Genomic DNA, 18604 nt, shown 5'->3' on the forward strand with positions numbered 1-18604 from the left:
AAATAATTTTAATAAAAAAAATAACATTACAAATTTTGGACAGTGGCATTATCAAATTGAGAATTATTATGTGAGTCTGTAAGTAGATAAGTAGGAGAGGGAGGGCGAAGGTTGCGAAATATCCGACTATTCAGTTGGAGTAAAAAAAACCCGCATTTTATATTATTGTCAGTGGGAATAAAAACAATGTCAATTCAAAATATTCGCTTGGTAAAAAGTAATCAAAATTAAACAAATAAGAAAATTTGCCTATTTCTTTAACTGTTCAATAAGAATTATCTAGATGAGATCACATCTTCGCTGATGATGACCGTAACGCTATCCGAAACTTGTCTAAAGATGGAGGAAGCGCAACACGGTATAATAACACAAAAGATTATAACGGTATACTCTTGGCCTTGAAAATCTCAAATCAAGAATAAAGGTTTCCATCTTCTTTAGTAAAATGTAATGGAATATTAACATAGAGCTAGAACAGATTTACAAAATTATCTGTGCAGGCAGCCAAAAGAAACTAATGAACGAGTTTAACAAAAGAGGTTAGCATCAAGATCTAGAGTAGCGAAGATAAATTCATAATTGCAGAATTTATTTAACACAGAGTCAAATAAATATTGTTTAAAAACTTACCAATATCCGTTGGTGGTAAGCCGGGACTGCTTCTATGCTCAAAACTTTCTTTCGGAATTGCTCCGATCTTTCCATCCACCAAATCTCTATTTTCTTCATCCTTAAGCCCGTGGATACTTGACTTCCTGCTGCCGACTCCTTTAAAACTGGCAGTGTCAAAAAGCGGCACTGGCGCCATTGGCGGCATCTGGTACAAACTACCTTCTACAGAGCTCAAATCTTCTCCGATTTTAATTTTATTTTCTTCGGAAGGGGCGTCGCTCCTTTGCGCGTCTTGCCCAGTCTTCAAATATGGCCTATCGTCTTCCGTCTCCCATTTGTGAGCGTTCCAGATCGAAGAGAAAGAGTTAAAAACTGTGTTGGCTAAGTGCGGCAAAACGCTCGGGAGTTGGGAAAGGTTTTGAGCAAAATCAGATGCCATGCTGGAGTTTTCTCTCTCATCACTGACCAAAGAAGAAGATAGCAAATCAATTTCAGAGAATTCATTTTCTGATGTTTTGACTTCAATTCTTTCTTTGATTTCTTCTTTGTTTAAATTTGGAGTTGTTTGCAGCCTGGAGTAATATTTATCCAGGTCAAAATCGTCTTCCTCGTCTCTCTTGGAGAGGTCGATTTCGTCCAGTTTGGAAGTCATGACGGGTTTATTCTTGGCTGGTGGGATGTTGGGTTGGAATGTGAAAGTCGAGGGCTCGATATCGGGATGGTTTCGGATGATCGTATTTCCCGGGGGGATGGTGCGCGCTGGTCGGGTTTGGGCATTGTCTGAAAACAAAGAGAGAGAAATTGTTAGAAAATTTAAAAACATAAAATTGTAAAATTAGAGATAAAAAATCGTTGACATATAATCAGCATTAATCACTGAACGAAGAAATGAGATCTGTACCGATTTGAAAGAAAACTAATTTTCCTCAGGGCCTGAGTCATCTTCGGGAATGCTGTGTGGAGGGTATTTTTGAGGAGAGGAATGAGTGAACAAGTAGTAGAAGGAGGGAGGAAACACAGAGGCCGGAAAATCGTTCGACAGCCGAGCCGTTAACAAGTCGTAGAAACACCCCGTTGTCATGTGACAAATGTCAATGAATTATGCCAAAGGCATCAATGACGCTTGTTCCTCGGAGCACATTCCATTGTAATACCGGTAGAACAAGGACAGCATACCTACCTGACGCCTGTGCTCTAAAGATTTTAAACATCAAATTCAAGTCCTCGTGAAAGACTAGCATTCAGAATCGATGCTTGAAATGGCTTTAACCGTGTTTAGTGACTAGATCTGAATATTCTGGTACTTTCCAACCCTCCTCTACCCATCTCCTTTACCTCGCCACATTATTGGGGTTCCGTAGTTACGCGGTATTCACATTTTAAAAACATTAGAACTAGTTTAGTATTGATGACCTAATTAGAAGAACTCCAAAGTAAATAACAAAGAACAAACAAAGCTACAAAAATAAAATAATAAGTAGTTGTATTTTTTAGACCAGCGATTCTCAAACTAGGCAATATCGCCCACACGGGGCGATCGAGAATTAAAAGTTTGGGGGGGCGATTTAAATATAATTTTTTTTATCTCAAAACAGTATAAAATGAAATCGTCATCGGCGTCTGTCTGTTTGTGCGCTTAGTTCTTCTAAACTACGCAACGGATTTTGATAGGGTTTTCACTATCATTTAGAGAATTTTTTCCGGAGGTTTAAATATACAATACCAGTATATTACATTTATAGAAAGTAGAGAAAAGTCAATGTTTTGTAATCAAGTCGTAAAAAAATATTTTCGGGCGCTTATATTGCTAACACTGACTAAACCTTATGAGATACATCAAAATAATGTACTACGAAATTATATATCATAAAAAGGCCTACAGAAAAGTATTAAATGGTATATGTGTATCTCTTAAGGATAACCATTAACAATGCCGGATACACGTCACCTAGTTCAGATAATTTAGTGTTTTTTGTAGTTGTTTAGATTTACGTTTGAAAAAATTGTTTTCGATCAATTCCATCGCTAATGTGTTGGTTAATCTTCCTCAACGTAAATAGTTATAAATTAAAACGAAATATTATTTGAATTATTTACAATTGTAACATATTTTTAAATGTTGTCAAATTCTTTTTCAATTGAATAACTTCACCTTCCTATATTCTTTTAATTAATTCATTGATATTTTATTATTTGTTTATGCCAATGAAAAGTGTGGCGTAAACTCCACATGTGTTATTAATTGTTAATTTTGGCGAAATTTAAATAATTTATCCAATTACATGGACAACAAAGCATGTCTGTTTTAATTATTTTCAAAGTAGTTTAAGCCCATTTCAGCCGGAATTTGAAGGATTCAGAGATTCCCGAACTTTTTGGACTTATTGCTTATTTTTTCAAGTATATTTTGTTCAACGCCCCCCCCCCCCTGGTTGAATATTTGGTTGGTTTGATATCACAAAAGGTGTTAAACAAGACTGCGTAATGTTACCATTGTTATTCAATCTAAACATGGATAATTAACCGTGGGACTCAAATTCGCGCCCAATGGGATTGGGCGCGAATTTGAGTAATCTGAAAGTATGTTGCCTGTTGTATGCTGATGATGCGGTGCTGATTGCTAATAGTATAGAAGATCTACAGTCTCTCCTGTCTAGCATGATCCACGTATGTATGAAGAATGAGTTAATGATGAATGTAAGTAAGTCTAAAGTCACGGTGTTTGAAAGAGAGAGTACGAAAACAGTGTGCAATATAGTTGTTGCTGAGGAATACTTGGAGCAGGTGGATGAGTTTGTGTATTTAGGAAGTATGTTCTAGAGAGATGGGAAGGCTGACAGAGATATTGAAACAAGGGGAAATGCAGGGAACTCCATTCATGGAGGACTGAACGCAGTTGGCGCTAACTAAACATTGTCCAAAGAAGCGAAGCTAGCAGTCCGCAATGGAGTGCTGGTACCTACCCTGATGTACGGAAGTGAGGCATGGATCTGGCAGAGAAAGGATGAAAGTAGACTGAATGCTGTTGAAATGAGATCCCTGAGCTAAGCTAATGAGTAAGATTAAGAAAGGGACGCTTAGATTGTTTGGGCATGCAGAGCGAATGAGCGAAGATAGGAGTGCAAGGAGAATATATTATGCAAATGCGAATGGTAGCAGAAGTCGGGGACGCCCAAGAAAGACATGGCACGATCAAGTGAATCAGATACTCGAGTCGGGCAATGTCAAGAGTCACAATAATAGTGTGGGGTGTGACCAAGTTGTTTGGCGGTCCGTCCTCTCTGCCTACCCCTGCGGGGAAACGGCGTGATGGTTAGTTAGTTAGTTAGAAATGACGTTAAATACTGCAAATAGTTCGACGACACAAGACTCAACAAAGGGTTATATATTTTTTTGTTGTAAATTAATTTAGTTTCATTTATTTGTTTGGTCTGTGGTCTGAGGAAATTTCCATAATAAAGTAACACGTCTAATGTACAATAATTATCACAAATAACCAGGTATTTATTTAGATTTGTAATATTGACAGCGTTCAGAGTTAATGGCACAAAGGTGGGTCATCCGGAAATAGATTAGGGAAGTATTTACACCTGAACTAAGTCCTTTAGTAAGCCTTCCGGTTGACGCACCTTCCATTACTTCATAAAGCAAATACATACATGCCAATACTTAATTAATGCGTATCTTTGAAACAAATATACGAAAGTTAACAAGTGAGTAAAACTCAGTTATTTTATGATCTGTATTAAGGCGATGCCATACGTAGTAATACAAAATCATGTGTTTTTGGTTTGAAAATTTGGCCGCCTATAAATGTTTCAGATGCTTTAATTAAATACTGCGAGTAGAATACATCTTGGCCTTTGAAATAATCGAGTATTTTTTAGATAAGTCTTTTTATAAGCCCAGAAAAAAATAATGTAAAGGCCTATGAAAATTGCTTTAAAGTTCAAAATCTCCTACTGACGGACCCATTTTCGATTATGATTTTACTGTACAATGTGGAAAATTAAGTTATTTATAAAATGATCGAAAAAAAATAAACATTTATGCCTGAACATCCACAAAATAAAATAAAAGGCACTTTTTGGCTATGTTTTTTTCTTGCATAAATCAAAACAGGCGGATGGTGTGAAGCGGGAATTTAAACCTTATCGCCATCTACGTAAGGGTTCTTATTGATAGCGGCTCAATTTAAAATATTACATGACGTAGTGCATCGCCTTAAAAGGAAGCTACAAGCCAAAAATGTGTATATTCTTGGTATACCTTATATTGTACGTAACAAGCATTAAAATCGTGTCTAGAAACGTTCGATTTCAAGCACAAAACTGGTTTTTATTTATTTTGTAAATAATTTTATAAGAAAGCAAAATGTCAATCTAGTGAAACTGTCACAGATAATCTTAGCTATAATACTGTATTTTTTAAAAGTTGTTTCCTTTACGCGTTCATACATTTCTATTGAAAAAATATTTTTTTTAGTAGTTTACATTTATATTTTTTATTAAGAAATTTATTATTTTATTTGTATTCTACTGAAGCGAAACGATAGGAAAACGTTCAATTTATCTAAAGCATATTTTTTGGTATTCATAATGTACACCAATTCGTTATAAAGATTAATCAAAATAGTGATTTAGCACTAAGCTTCGCCTTAAAACAGATTCTTGCGGTATTATAGTGATTTGTTTTGGGGGTATTATGCCGTGTAGGCAAATCGGCAAATGCCGAGCATTTAACTGAAACCGGACATTACTTTGGATTTGTTCCTAAAGTCTTGGGAAGACCCAAAACACATAGAGCACGACGTTATTACGGAGGCAATTGAAATTCATAAAAAATCCCGTAAATATTAATAGAGACCAAAAGTACACCAAAACTAAACGCAGAAAACCATTTCAAAATGATATGTGAATGTCAACTCTTAGAGGGTTGGAGCTGGCAACACGGTATCGCATTTCATACATAAGCACACACTTCATCAACAACCTTAGATTACACATCTGCCCTGATGATGTATACTTCACTGCTGTCCGAAACGTTGGCTAAAGAAAGAGGTAGCGCAACACGGCATAATACCACAAAAACAAATCGCTATAATAGTTAGCCGTGAATATCTCAAATCATATTAGATTTTTACGGTGTTCCCCAAGGATCTCATTTGGTGCTCCATTAAAACGGAACAATACCCTAAAATAAAGGAATCTTAACAAAATAAGTGAAGAAGTTGTGTTGAACAATATTCGGCGCGCGGCCCAGCGTAATCAACGGACTTACGGTCGAATTTACCCAAGCAGGCCTAGAAAATAGATTTTTCCGTGGGGTTTATTTTAATTATTTGTGATGAACATATCACTAATTCATCGTCTAGACAAACAAAATCTGCTGCTTACTGCTAATTTGATAGTTGAAAAACTTATATCCGTAGATATCTGTCTAAAATATGTATGTATATATATCCTAGCTGATGTGTACCTGGCGTTACTGGGAGTTATCCTTAGGAGATAGACAAATACCGTTGTGGACTTTTCTGTAAGCCTTTTTAAGATATACAATTCCGTAGTACATCATTTTGATGTATCTCATAAGGTTTAGCCAGCAGTAGCAATATAAGCGCCAAAAAAAATTTTTTCGACTTTATTACAAAACATCGACATTTCTCTACTTTCTATAAATATAATATGCATGTATTATATATGTAAACCTTCCGGAAGAAATTCTCTAAATGATAGTGAAATCCCTATCAAAATCCGACGCGTAGGTTAGAAGAACTAAGCGCACAAACAGACGCCTTAAAAGTGTTTTCTGCAAAAATCTTTCAATATCTCTATCAGTCTTTCGATCTCTGACGCATTAGTGCTTGAATCCATTTGTACAGTGAGTTTTGTGCCACCCATTAATACTGACGAACTACTTGGACACATTTTCCTAATCTTCCGGACATCCGTTACAGAGTAATGTTTCGTCACACTTTCCAGCAAACATTTAAAATCCAAATTAGTCTACGTATGACGAAAAACTACAAGAAAATAGATTATTTTGGTGTTATCAGTAAACGATCTGTGTTTACTCCATAGACATATGAATATTAGTAGACCTGCCCTAAGTGATTAAAAGCGTATTATCCCCACTCCCCATACCGGTTCCATTGGAGCCGGCTGTGCTCGCGTATGGCCTCAAGTGAAATTTGAAAACGTGACGTCATCATTCTTGTGCGAACTATGGTCGAGGCATCATCGGTTCATTTTACGAAATAACACGGCAAAATGTTGACTTGTACTATGAAAACTTGTAAAAATAGATGTGAAAAAGAGAATAAACCCAATTGTCGTATTACATTCCATATATAAGCATTATTTTACTTTATTTTAAGCTTATTCACATCGTATAATATGAATCAGTTGTTACTATCACATCGAGAAACGTCTGGACGCGAAACACAAAGCTGGTTGGTTGCTGGGAAGTAAATTATGAACATTTATAAAAGTGTCTTAACTAAATACTTAAACGAAATATTCGACTCTGAAAATGAACCGAATTTGGACTTCGCAAATTTGTTCATAACGTGGCGAGTAATTTGCGCTCCCATGTAAAAATGTCTATTCATTCCAAAGCAGATTTTACTTTTAAGAAGTAAATGGTGATATTATAATGCGAGATGCCTATTTACTGTCAGATCGATTTATTGACGAATCACAGTCAGCTTTACCCCCTTCGTTCTTCAACAGTTGATTTTACCCCTCGCCATTATCTTCTCGTATATTAATTCCTATGTCTGTGGTTTACTCAATTCACTGAGGTCGTAATAGATACTAATTGGAAATTTTTATAAAAGGGCGAAATAGCTGTTTATCAACCTTCAGTACTTTCGTCACATTTGTTCAGTTTACAATGTTGATTGCGGTGCAAGGCGATTGGCTCGAGAGAGTTCTGCCAGAGTGGTCAAATGGTCTGCCTCAACCAGTCTCTCAAGCGGGCAGAAGCATCCGCCGCAAAGACATCACCCATGAACCCGGGCACCCCTGCTAATTCGCCAAACGCAGCGAACAGGGTGTTTCTCTGCATCCAAAAATTCATCAGCTTCCCGCTTGCACTACAAATTTCCGAACACCGTGTACGTCTAAGGCTCACGTCACACGACACGCACGTCTTCCGAGTTGACCTACATTAAAAAAAATTAATCACTTTTAAATAATCAGAAATTAGAGTTGAAATTTCCCTAAGGAATTGCGATAAATTCATTAATTTAGGTCAACAAACTCATCTAACGACAAAACGTATTCCTCTTCTAAACCGCACTGACCAATATTACGCGAAAGTTTTGTCACGATGACCAAATATTAGAGACTCGAAAATGCGAATCAGTTCATTAAATATTTTGGGGCGAATAAACGAAGTAACCAGTGTAATAATATATATGCCAATGCAAATGACAGAAAAAATCGGGGATTCTTGCAGCTGCGCTTTTCCTAGTAAATATAATCACGAAATGCGAAAATATTAGAATTTTTATGAACAAGGTTATCTACATTCGTGTTTCACTAAAAAAATTGTTAGGAAATCTGTCAATTCATTAGTTAAATGCCTGCAGTCCCGTTTTCAATAGGAATATGAATAATTTGAACGGATTTTAAATGAATTAGTAAGTTTTCTCGGTGTATGAGTATGATTATTTATGAGATGATGTATGAATGTGAATGAAGCATTTCTCGGGCGTACTGCTTCTAACACCCCACATTCTTCTCTCTAAAAACTCCTGGCACTAATAAGAACAAACTATGAAAATTTCAGCGATATCGTTCGACTACTTTTCGAGTTTTGCGAGCACAAACATAAGCAAGTATTTTTATATACTAAGAAAATAATCGAATAACGATATACGATATCGTGTTCGCAACGTTGATTGGCTGTCTCGATCCAATAGTCAGTAGCGACATTCGTTTCCATCAAAATCTATTATCTATTCAGCAATCCTGATGAACTGGCTAAGAGTATTTGAGTCTCTTGTGCTGTATTCAGTAACATATCGTATCATAATAATAATTAACAACCAAAAAATAATGGCAATTATAAGTTCTTTCAGGTGCTTCAATTGACAGAGTTGACAGGTAATATACACTGTAGGTGTTTGCACATGACCAATAACCAATCGTTATGATTATTATGACAGTAAATATTACACGTGTTATAATGTACCTAGTTATAGATTCCATTATAAGAAATGTTTGTAGTAATAACATCATCTTTAAATAGTATGAAACAAAGTCGCTATTCGCGACTGTCTGTTTGTGCGCTTAGTTCTTCTAAACTACGCAGCGGATTTTGAAATGATTTTCACTATCATTTAGAGAATTTCTTCCGGAAGGTTTACATATATAATACATGCATATTGTATTTATAGAAAGCACAGAAAAATCAATGTTTTGAAATCAAGTCGTAAAAATATATTTTCGAGTGCTTCATTGCTAATACTGGCTAAACCTTATGAGATACATCAAAATAATGTACTACATAATTGTACATCTTAAAAAGATCTACAGAAAAGTCTAGAGTGGTATATGTCTATCTCTTAAGAATAACTCCTAGCAACGCTGGGTACACATCAGCTAGTATATAATATAGAATGTACAGTACCATACTTACCTGGTGGGTCAATTGAGATTAAAACTGTTTATTGTTATTCCATGGGTATTTGATAATACGGGAAGTGGTAACATTATACCAATATAAATATGCTTCGATATGAAGTTACTGCATTTTTAATGATGTTACGAGTGTTTAAAAATAATAATTCCAATACTGTTATTTTTTTTTATTTTTCGGAATTACAATTAAAATATTTTTTTATTGATTAAAAAATAACATAAGATTCATCAAATTTAAAAAATGTTCTTCAAGTTCTGTGAATGTTCTATTCAAGTTCTGTTTTCATTTCAGTTTTGCGAAACAACTGGCCTATAACAGATCTTGAATAGAATCTTCACAAAGCTTGAAAATCATCAATGAAATTTCAACAATTCATCAAATTTCAAAGTTGATTTTCAAGTTCTGTGAAGTTTTTATTAAAGTTCTGATATCATTTCAGTTTTGCGAAACAACAGGCCAATAATGATATAATAACAGATCTGGAATAGAATTATCACAAAACATGAAAATCAACAATGGAATTTGGTTAATTTATAAAATGACAAAGTTGTTTTTCACATTCTGTGAAGGTTCTATTCAAGTTCTGTTATCATTTCAGTTTTGCGAAACAACTGGCCAATAATGATATAATAACAGATCTTGAATAGAATCTTCACAAAGCTTGAAAATCATCAATGAAATTTCAACAATACATCAAATTTAAAAGTTGATTTTCAAGTTCAGTGAAGGTTTTATTCAAGTTCTGACATCATTTCAGTTTTGTAAAACAACTGGCCAGTAATGATATAATAACAGAACTTTAATAAAACCTTCATAGAATTTGAAAATCAACTTTGTAATTTGATGAATTGTTGAAATTTTGCAGCTAATCAGACATAAAACGTTGCTTGAAACAGCTTTAACCATGTTTGGCGACCAGATCTGAATAACCAGTTACTTCCCCACCTTCCTCTTCCCATTTCCTTCCCCTCCCCACAACCTTCAGCCTGACAAAATATACCAATTGTGGATGCGATAGTCTCACTTGCTCCAGAAGTTAGGGAGCAGATAATAATCTTACGCGATATCCACATTAAAAAAATTGAAAACAAACATAACCTAAAAAACATTACTTAAAACTTACACCATCATAACCACGATCCACGCCGGGCACACGCCAGTGTCAGTTAGTATATATGTGTATAGTTCGCAGGTATAGTATTTCGGTACAAGTGTGGACAGACAAACCGGCGGCACTCGGCAACCTTCGGAACTGTTCGGCAATCTTCGTAAAACCGATTTATTAATCGACATTTTCCGAAGATTGTCAAACTGTAATTTAATTAGTGTTTTTTTATTCTTTAAAAACATTTAAAAATTACCAGATTACGATAACATGACAATACTTGAATTACTTCTTCTAACCTAATTATAGTGGGAAAAAATTGCTTAAATATATTATTAATTTAAATTGCAAACAAAATTATACTGGGCAGTTTGGTCATTCCTGATTAATGAGACGAAAATCATGTTCAGATCAAAGCAACAATTTTATAAGCAAACTAGTCCCGGCGTTGCTAATAATAACATGGCATTTATATAGCGCAGTTTAGTGTCCAATCTTAAAATGATAATTTAGTATTAGTTGTCATATTCTTAAAATTATTCCTACAGTAATGGTGTTTGAAAGAGAGAGTAGGAAAACAGTGTGCAATATAGTTGTTGCTGAGGAATACTTGGAGCAGGTGGATGAGTTTGTGTATTTAGGAAGTATGTTCTAGAGAGATGGGAAGGCTGATAGAGATATTGAAACAAGGGGAAATTCAGGGAACTCCATTCATGGAGGACTGAACGCAGTTGGCGCTAACTAAACATTGTCCAAACAAGCCAAGCTAGCAGTCCACAATGGGGTACTGGTACCTACCCTGATGTATGGAACTGGCAGAGAAAGGATTAAAGTAGACTGAATGCTGTTGAAACGAGATCCCTAAGGCGAACGTATGGTAAAACCATGTTTGATCGTGTTAGAAATGTGGAGATCCGCAAAGAGTACAAGGCTGATGTAAGCGTAATGAGTAAGATTAAGAAAGGGACGCTTAGATGGTTTGGGCATGTAGAGCGAATGATCGAAGAAAGGAGTGTAAGGAGGAAATATGATGCAAATGTGAATGTTAGCAGAAGTCGGGGACGCCAAAGGAAGACATGAACGATCAAGTGAATCAGATACTTGAGTCGGGCCATGTCAAGAGTCAGCATGATAGAAGACCAAGTTTTTTGGCGGTCCGCCCTCTCTGCCTACCCCTTCGGAAAACGGCGTGATAGTCAGTTAGTTAATTTTTATTCCTACAGCCTTACCCAATACAGATCTAATATTATAACACTAAATACACTGTTAATACAAAGTGTTGATAAAACTTAGAATAACAATAACAGCAGGACAGGACAAAACAAGAACATTAAAACTAAAACATCATACATATAAAACAGGAGGCAGTTTGTGCTCAGAAATGAGAATCTTCTAAGCAGACATTTTAAAAAGGTACAATAAGGAGACAACCGAAACCTAAGGCTTAACGCTGAGTTTTTCAAAATCTGACGTGGACAATAAATGTTGCCTTATTTTGAACGTCAAGTGTGCAAAATTTCAGGAAGAAGTATCGTGTAGTTTATCATAATCTCATGTATAAGTGACCATCATGTTGTATTGAAAGTCGAGTGTGCAAACTGTCATCAATCTCGTAATAAAACTGTAGATTTGTATAAAAACAAAGTCACGCCGTCCGCCAGTGCGCCTGCCCGCCAGATATTCTTTAATATATAACTGAAATGGACCTATAAAGTTTTTCATAATCAGATTTAGACAGTGACCTACCTCTTGTTTTGAAGGTAAAGTATGCAAATTTGCATCGAACTCAGAATAAAACTGTAGATTTGTATACAAATAAAATTGCCAATTCCATAGTCTCACTGGCTCCACACGGTTAAGAGCATTTGAGGCTCTTGTGCGGTATTTATATATAAATAAAAAGAATATTATAATGTTACATTTTAAACCAAGACAACAATGTCTCTCTCTCTCTCTCTTGATCGCCAGCGTATTCTCAAGGGTACTATTAAAAAATCATTTCTCTAAATATAAGTAGCTATTCTGATAAAACCACGTTCGATAGATTATATACTATTTGTTGCTGTGGCTAAGAATGTCTGTGCAGATAGAGAAAAAATAAAGCTGTTACTTTTATGTCCAACAGATATGCAGTTTAAAAAAAATGGTTTTTACCTGTCACAATGATGCATCGTTGTGTAAAAGTTTCAAAGCAATCGGTGAAGAATTTTCGGAGATTTGAGGCCCCGTAGTACGCGTTCAAATATGGTTTGAAAGGGAGATATGTAAATATGAATGTTAGAGGGAGTGCGCTAGTATAAAAACGATAATAATTAAGCGAAAATTGTGAAAATATTTAATAAAACACGAGTCGTTTGAAATAAGGCAAAAATCTCTCGAAAAATTCTTTAGTTGCATTTAAAGATACACTGCGAATGTTTTCATGCCTATAACATATTAAATAACAGAAAAAAACGTGTTTTTAATAATTTTCGGAGCTTACTTTGCGATTTTTTTCTATCGAGGGAATTTCAGAGTGAGCGCACTAATATTAAAAAAAAAAACGATAATAATTAAGCGAAAATTGTGAAAATATTCAATAAAACACGACTCGTTTGAAATAAGGCAAAAATCTCTCGAAAAATGCTTTAGTTGCATTTAAAAATACACTTTTTTAATTTTTTCATGCCTATAACATGTTAAATAATAGAACAAAACGTGTTTTACATAATTTTCAGAGCTTACTTTGTGATTTTTTTTTCAATCGAGGGAATTTCATATAATTAACGTTTCGGCATAACAAACGGATAGATATTATCTTCAAAAATAACATATATTTTTTTGGAACTTAAAAAATTAAAGATTTAACGAGAAACTTGTTATAAATCGGTAGAAATTAAGTTTTCGGGAACTTAAGATTTCGAACAAACGAAACAAAGATTATATGGTGAGATGCTGCAATTTACAAATAAATAAATTTGCAATAAAACAAGTAAGTTATTACGAAAATAGAATCAGCTGGCGCGCGACAAAAATTTAGCGTCAGCAATCAAGAAGTAATTAATAATTATTATTATTCTCGAGCCACAGTTTGACGATTCTGTCCTTTCATAATATTATATATTGCTGTGTGGTACCCACAGGTGTCAGTTTTCTGTAATTGCTCCAAGTGGCCGGTCGTGCAAAACTATTCGCGCGTGCAACAAACATCCTTACACCAACCTAACTATTTACATCTCTTACACAAAAAAACAAACAAAAGTTTTAAAAAAGTGTCAAACGGTAAAAAAAAGTTTTAAAAATCGTCAAATAAAAAATACACCGTAAAAAAGTGACATATTAATTCATATATTTTTCTTTTTATGTGAATACGCAAGTCTCAATTATCGTCTGGAACCAGTCAGACTATTGCCTTACTAATTGTGGAATATTGTAAACGTGCATGGGAAGGAGATGTTATTGATTAATTAAGGTTGAAAAGTACCTGGCTATTCAGATATGGTCACTATTGAAGTTATGATCTTTTACCAAATAATCTATTTGCATACTATTTTGTTGTTTATTTAAACTCAATCAAAATTAAATATCTTTATATATAAAAATCCAGCTTGCATATGTTTGTGTTCGCAAAACTCGAAAAGTAGTCGACAGATATCGCTGAAAATTTCAAAGTTTGTTCTTATTAGTGTCAGGAGTTTTTAGATAGTAATTTGAATGTTTGAAGCAGTCGGGGACGCCTGAGGAATACTTAACACAATACCTCTGCATCGGAATGATATACGAATGTAGTTTTTTGACAGTAACATTGTGGTATACAGTTGTGAATGGTGGAATAGGTCGAATATGTCAGAGAAAGACAACAGCAATAGCGAAGTAGTTAATAAAAAATGTTTTATTTTTAAGGCGATGCACTACGTCGTGTAACATTTTAAATTGAGCCGCTATCAATAACAGCCCTTATGGTTAGTACACACGCAAAGCTCACATCAAAAGTTAATGTACAGCGCATCATCTTTTCTACCGACACACGACGCTATCAAATATTTGTACCTATGGTAGGAGAGGGGGTCAGTTGAATTCGAGAGCGGCCGAGGAACATAATTTCATCTGTCAAAGTGACAACTTTACTAAGGGAACACGGAACTTAGTTGGTAGCTCCGTAATTAAAATGACCCCCTCTCCTTTTTGCGGCGGAGAGGGGGACGCATAACTTTTCAAATATCGCGTCGGGAGCGGTTACGTAAAATAAATTCGGTTAGCGAAGTTCAGAACCACACTTATAGCGCGTTATCTTTTTACGTGTGTCGGGTCTGTATGGGATTGTATGGCGAGCGCTATTGTGCTTTATATTATCTGTTGATGTGAGCTTTGCGTGTGTACTAACCATTACGTAGATGGCGATAAGGTTTAAATCACCGCTTAACACCATCCGCCTGTTTTGATTTATGCAAGAAAAAATAATGGCCAAAAAGTGTCTTTTATTTTATTTTGTGGATGTTCAGACATAAATATAATAAAAAATTTCGTTCATTTTATAAATAACTTAATTTGCCACATTATACAATAAAATCATAACCGAAAATGGGTTCGTAAGTAGGAGATTTTGAACTTTAAAGCAGTTTTCATAGGCCTTATACATTATTTTTTTCTGGGCTTATAAAAAGACTTATCTAAAAAATACTCGATTATTTCAAAGGCCAAGATGTATTCTACTCGCAGTATTTAATTAAAGCATCTGAAACATTTCTAGGCGACCAAATTTTCAAACCAAAAACACATGATTTTGCATTACCACGTATGGCATCGCCTTAAATTCAATATTTTACGAGTGTTTTAATATTTATTGTCAGTACAGCTGAAAGGTTATCAATCGATTACTTGGTAGATAAGTATATTTTGAGGAATTAGCTAGCAGAAGAGTTGAAACCACGACGCCTGGGTGGGAAACAGAGGCGTTTATCAACTCGGCCACTAATCAAGTCAACTTTTAAATTTAGAGTTGCGTTCATGACTACTTTTTTTGAATGAAGTGGAATCTTGGAAGTGAAAATTAATCCACTTCCCGACATCCGATCGAGCTGAAACTCGGCAGATAGACTCGTCGTCGATGACGATGCATTCTGTTAACTTTTGGTAGCAATCACGCATACACACGAATTTCTCTGAAATAGGATGGACATGATAAAAAAATACAGCAGTCAATACGAGATAAATTTCGTTACCATCCAATTAGTATTTGGCTTAGGTGATAGCGCTCATTTTAGTCAGTCCCTGGGGAGGAGGGTTCAATCCTCGGTCAAAAGTGGCAATCAATTGAATAACAAACGAAATATGAAATAATGGTGACCGGATAAATCATCAAAATGATAATTCATCACATCTTTAACAAGTTATTTATAAAGTCATGGAAAGTGATGAAACAAAACTTTAATAACTGGGTTAAGTAGGTTAGGTTAGGTTAGATTTAAAAAAAAAATTCATCGTTTTTAATGACTTTATATCACTTTTTAAAGGTGTGTTGAATTATCACTGTGTTGAGTTATCATGGAACCATCAAATAATATATGTATAGTTGTCGGTTCTACCCGATTGGGATTCGACTCGGTTATTAGCGCGGTTGACTCAAGGAAAGGTTCAATCCTTAATCGATCCACTTTTAAAACACATTTTAAGAGTTCACACCAGTTAAGTGCCGCGCATTTTATATCTTGTAAAATTGACATAATATTGCTTGGGTTTTGCACATTTTTATTGAAAAATTAAGTACGTAAAATTGCTTCAAAGTTTTCATAAATGACACTAAACTAAACATCATTATTAAATTTAACTAGCGGACATACCCGGCGTTGTCAGTGCTATACAAAGACTTTTAGAAATTAGATGTAGACAGAAATTTTCAACGTTTAAGGCGAAGTTTAATGCTAAATCACTATTTTGATTAATCTTTAAAACGAATTGGTGTACATTATGAATACCAAAAATATGCTTATATTTTTCCAATAGAAATGTATCAACGCGTAAAGGAAACAACTTTTAAAAACTACAGTATTATAACTAAGATTATCTGTGACAGTTTCACTTAATTAACTTTTTTGCTTTCTTATAAAATTATTTACAAAATAAATAAAAAAACAGTTTTGTGCTTGAAATCGAACGTTTCTAAACTCCGTTTGTCAAGCGAGTTTAATGCCTATTACCTACAATATAAGGTATACCAAGAATATACACATTTTTGGCTTGTAGCTTCCTCTTGAGGCCCCGTAGTACGCGTTCAAAGATGGTTTGAAAGGGAGATATGTAAATACGAAAGTTAGAGTGAGCGCGCTAATAATTCAAAAAAAAAACTATAATAATTAAGTGAAATTTGTGAAAATATTTAATAAAACACGACTAGTTTGAAATAGAGCAAAAATCTCTTGATAAATGCTTTAGTTGCATTTAAAGATACACTGTGAATTTTTTCATGCCTATAACATATTAAATAACAGGAAAAAACGTGTTTTAAATAATTTTTGGAGCTTATTTTCCGATTTTTTTCTATCGAGAGAATTTCATATAATTAACAAATGTATAGATATTATATTAAAAAATAACATATATTTTTTTGTAACTTAAAACGTTAAAGATTTAACGAGAAACTTGCTATAAATCGGTATAAGTCCTGGAATTGTTACAATTAAACAGGGTTTTAATAAAGTTATTATTGTGACAGCTGTTTCGGCGTTCAAAGCCATCATCAAAATGTCTTGTGAAACAGCTCACAATCACAATGATAGAAATACTTGCAGAAATTAATTATAACACTATTGCAGAATTCTTAACGCAATCAGTTCCAATTTTGAAAACGAGAATTTAAATAATTTTCTGTTATTGCTTGAGATGGCTTTAGCCGTGTTTAGTGACCAAATCTGAATATTCAGATACTTCCCCACCTTGCTCAATCCCATCTCTTCCAACTGATTCTAAATGAAATCCTTGGGGAACACCGCTTGAAACTATGAACTGGTAGGAAAGGTATGATAACATACCCCAATTAAGGATGCCATAGTCTCACTGGCTCCAGACGGTGTACATCTGTTCAAACTCAAATAAAAACGATAATTTGGCAGTGAAATTTAAATGGACTTAATTATGTTGTAGATATTATTAGTAGCGTAGTATGAGAAATTAGGTGATATTTTTACAAAGGTGTTTTGTCTAACATCTGTTAGGTTGTTTTTAAAAACCGGTTGACCTCGGATATTCAATTCTTGATTAATATTTATATTGCATACGTACATATATAAATATAACGTTGTCTTCGAGACAATAATAATTTATTTATTTATTTAACGCCCAGAGGGCTTTTACAGGTTGGTAGTATAATTTTAATTTGACAAATACTTTCAAACATAAAAAATAAGAATAAAATTACATTTGATAAAAGCTATGCAACAAGTCATACAAACACAAGAAACAAAAACAGAAAATTACAGCTATTTGTTGGTTTACATGATGTGTTTAGGAGTATTGTTGAAATAAATGTTTTAAATGATCCACAAAACTTGCCAAGTTGGTATTGAATATGTCAACATCACCCAAGTAATGATTTCCCATGGTGTGAAGTCGTTGTATCGGAGAGTGGGCAATGTAGTTACGCTTATGTGTGCTGAATAATGAACTAATGTATAATGAACTAACTAACCATCACGCAGATTCCCCGCAGGGGTAGGCAGAGAGGACGGACCGCCAAACAACTCGATCTTGATACACAATACTTGCCTCTTTCGCAGTCATACATACTCTTCTATTATTCTGGCTCTTGACATGGCATGACTTAAGTATCTGATTCACTTGATTGGCTTAATGTCTGGTTTTAATCTTACTCATTACGCTTACATCATCCTTGCATTATTTGCAGAACTCCACATTTCTCACAAGATCATACGTGGTTTTACCACACATACGCCTCAGGGAACTCATTTTCTACAGCATTCAGTCTACTTTAATCGTTTCTCTGCCAGTTCCATGCCTTACTTCCATACAACAGGAGAGGTACCAGCACTCCACTGTGGACTGTTAGTTTTAGTTAGCGCCAACTGCGTTCAGTCCTCCATGAATGGAGTTACCTGCATTTCCCCTTGTTTCAATATCTCTGTCAGCCTTCCCATCATTACTTAGGTGTAGTTTTCTAGAACCATAGACCTCGCGTCTGTTGTCGAATGTTTATAAGACAAGGTTTTGTATGCATAGCACAAAGGATAACAAATTATTATAAGC

At 34.7% G+C, this 18604-nt stretch overlaps 2 protein-coding genes across 2 annotated transcripts in view; one reads left to right on the forward strand and one right to left on the reverse strand.

Moving 5' to 3' along the window:
* The window catches only part of LOC149415737 (uncharacterized), a 176178-nt gene that overhangs the window by 50108 nt on the left and 107466 nt on the right, over nt 1-18604 (reverse strand). The window contains exon 2 of the mRNA XM_089641661.1: nt 631-1392. Coding sequence (XP_089497787.1) covers nt 631-1392 — 762 coding nt within the window. The remainder of the gene's footprint in view (nt 1-630; nt 1393-18604) is intronic.
* LOC149415738 (uncharacterized) overlaps nt 13507-18604 on the forward strand; it is an 87032-nt gene continuing 81934 nt past the window's right edge. The window contains exon 1 of the mRNA XM_089642194.1: nt 13507-13627. The gene's annotated coding sequence lies outside the window, so the exon portion shown is untranslated. The remainder of the gene's footprint in view (nt 13628-18604) is intronic.

Source organism: Hesperophylax consimilis, chromosome 17 (genome assembly GCF_061612785.1).
Source record: "Hesperophylax consimilis isolate HC1 chromosome 17, BYU_Hcon_1.0, whole genome shotgun sequence".
Lineage (NCBI taxonomy): Eukaryota > Metazoa > Arthropoda > Insecta > Trichoptera > Limnephilidae > Hesperophylax > Hesperophylax consimilis.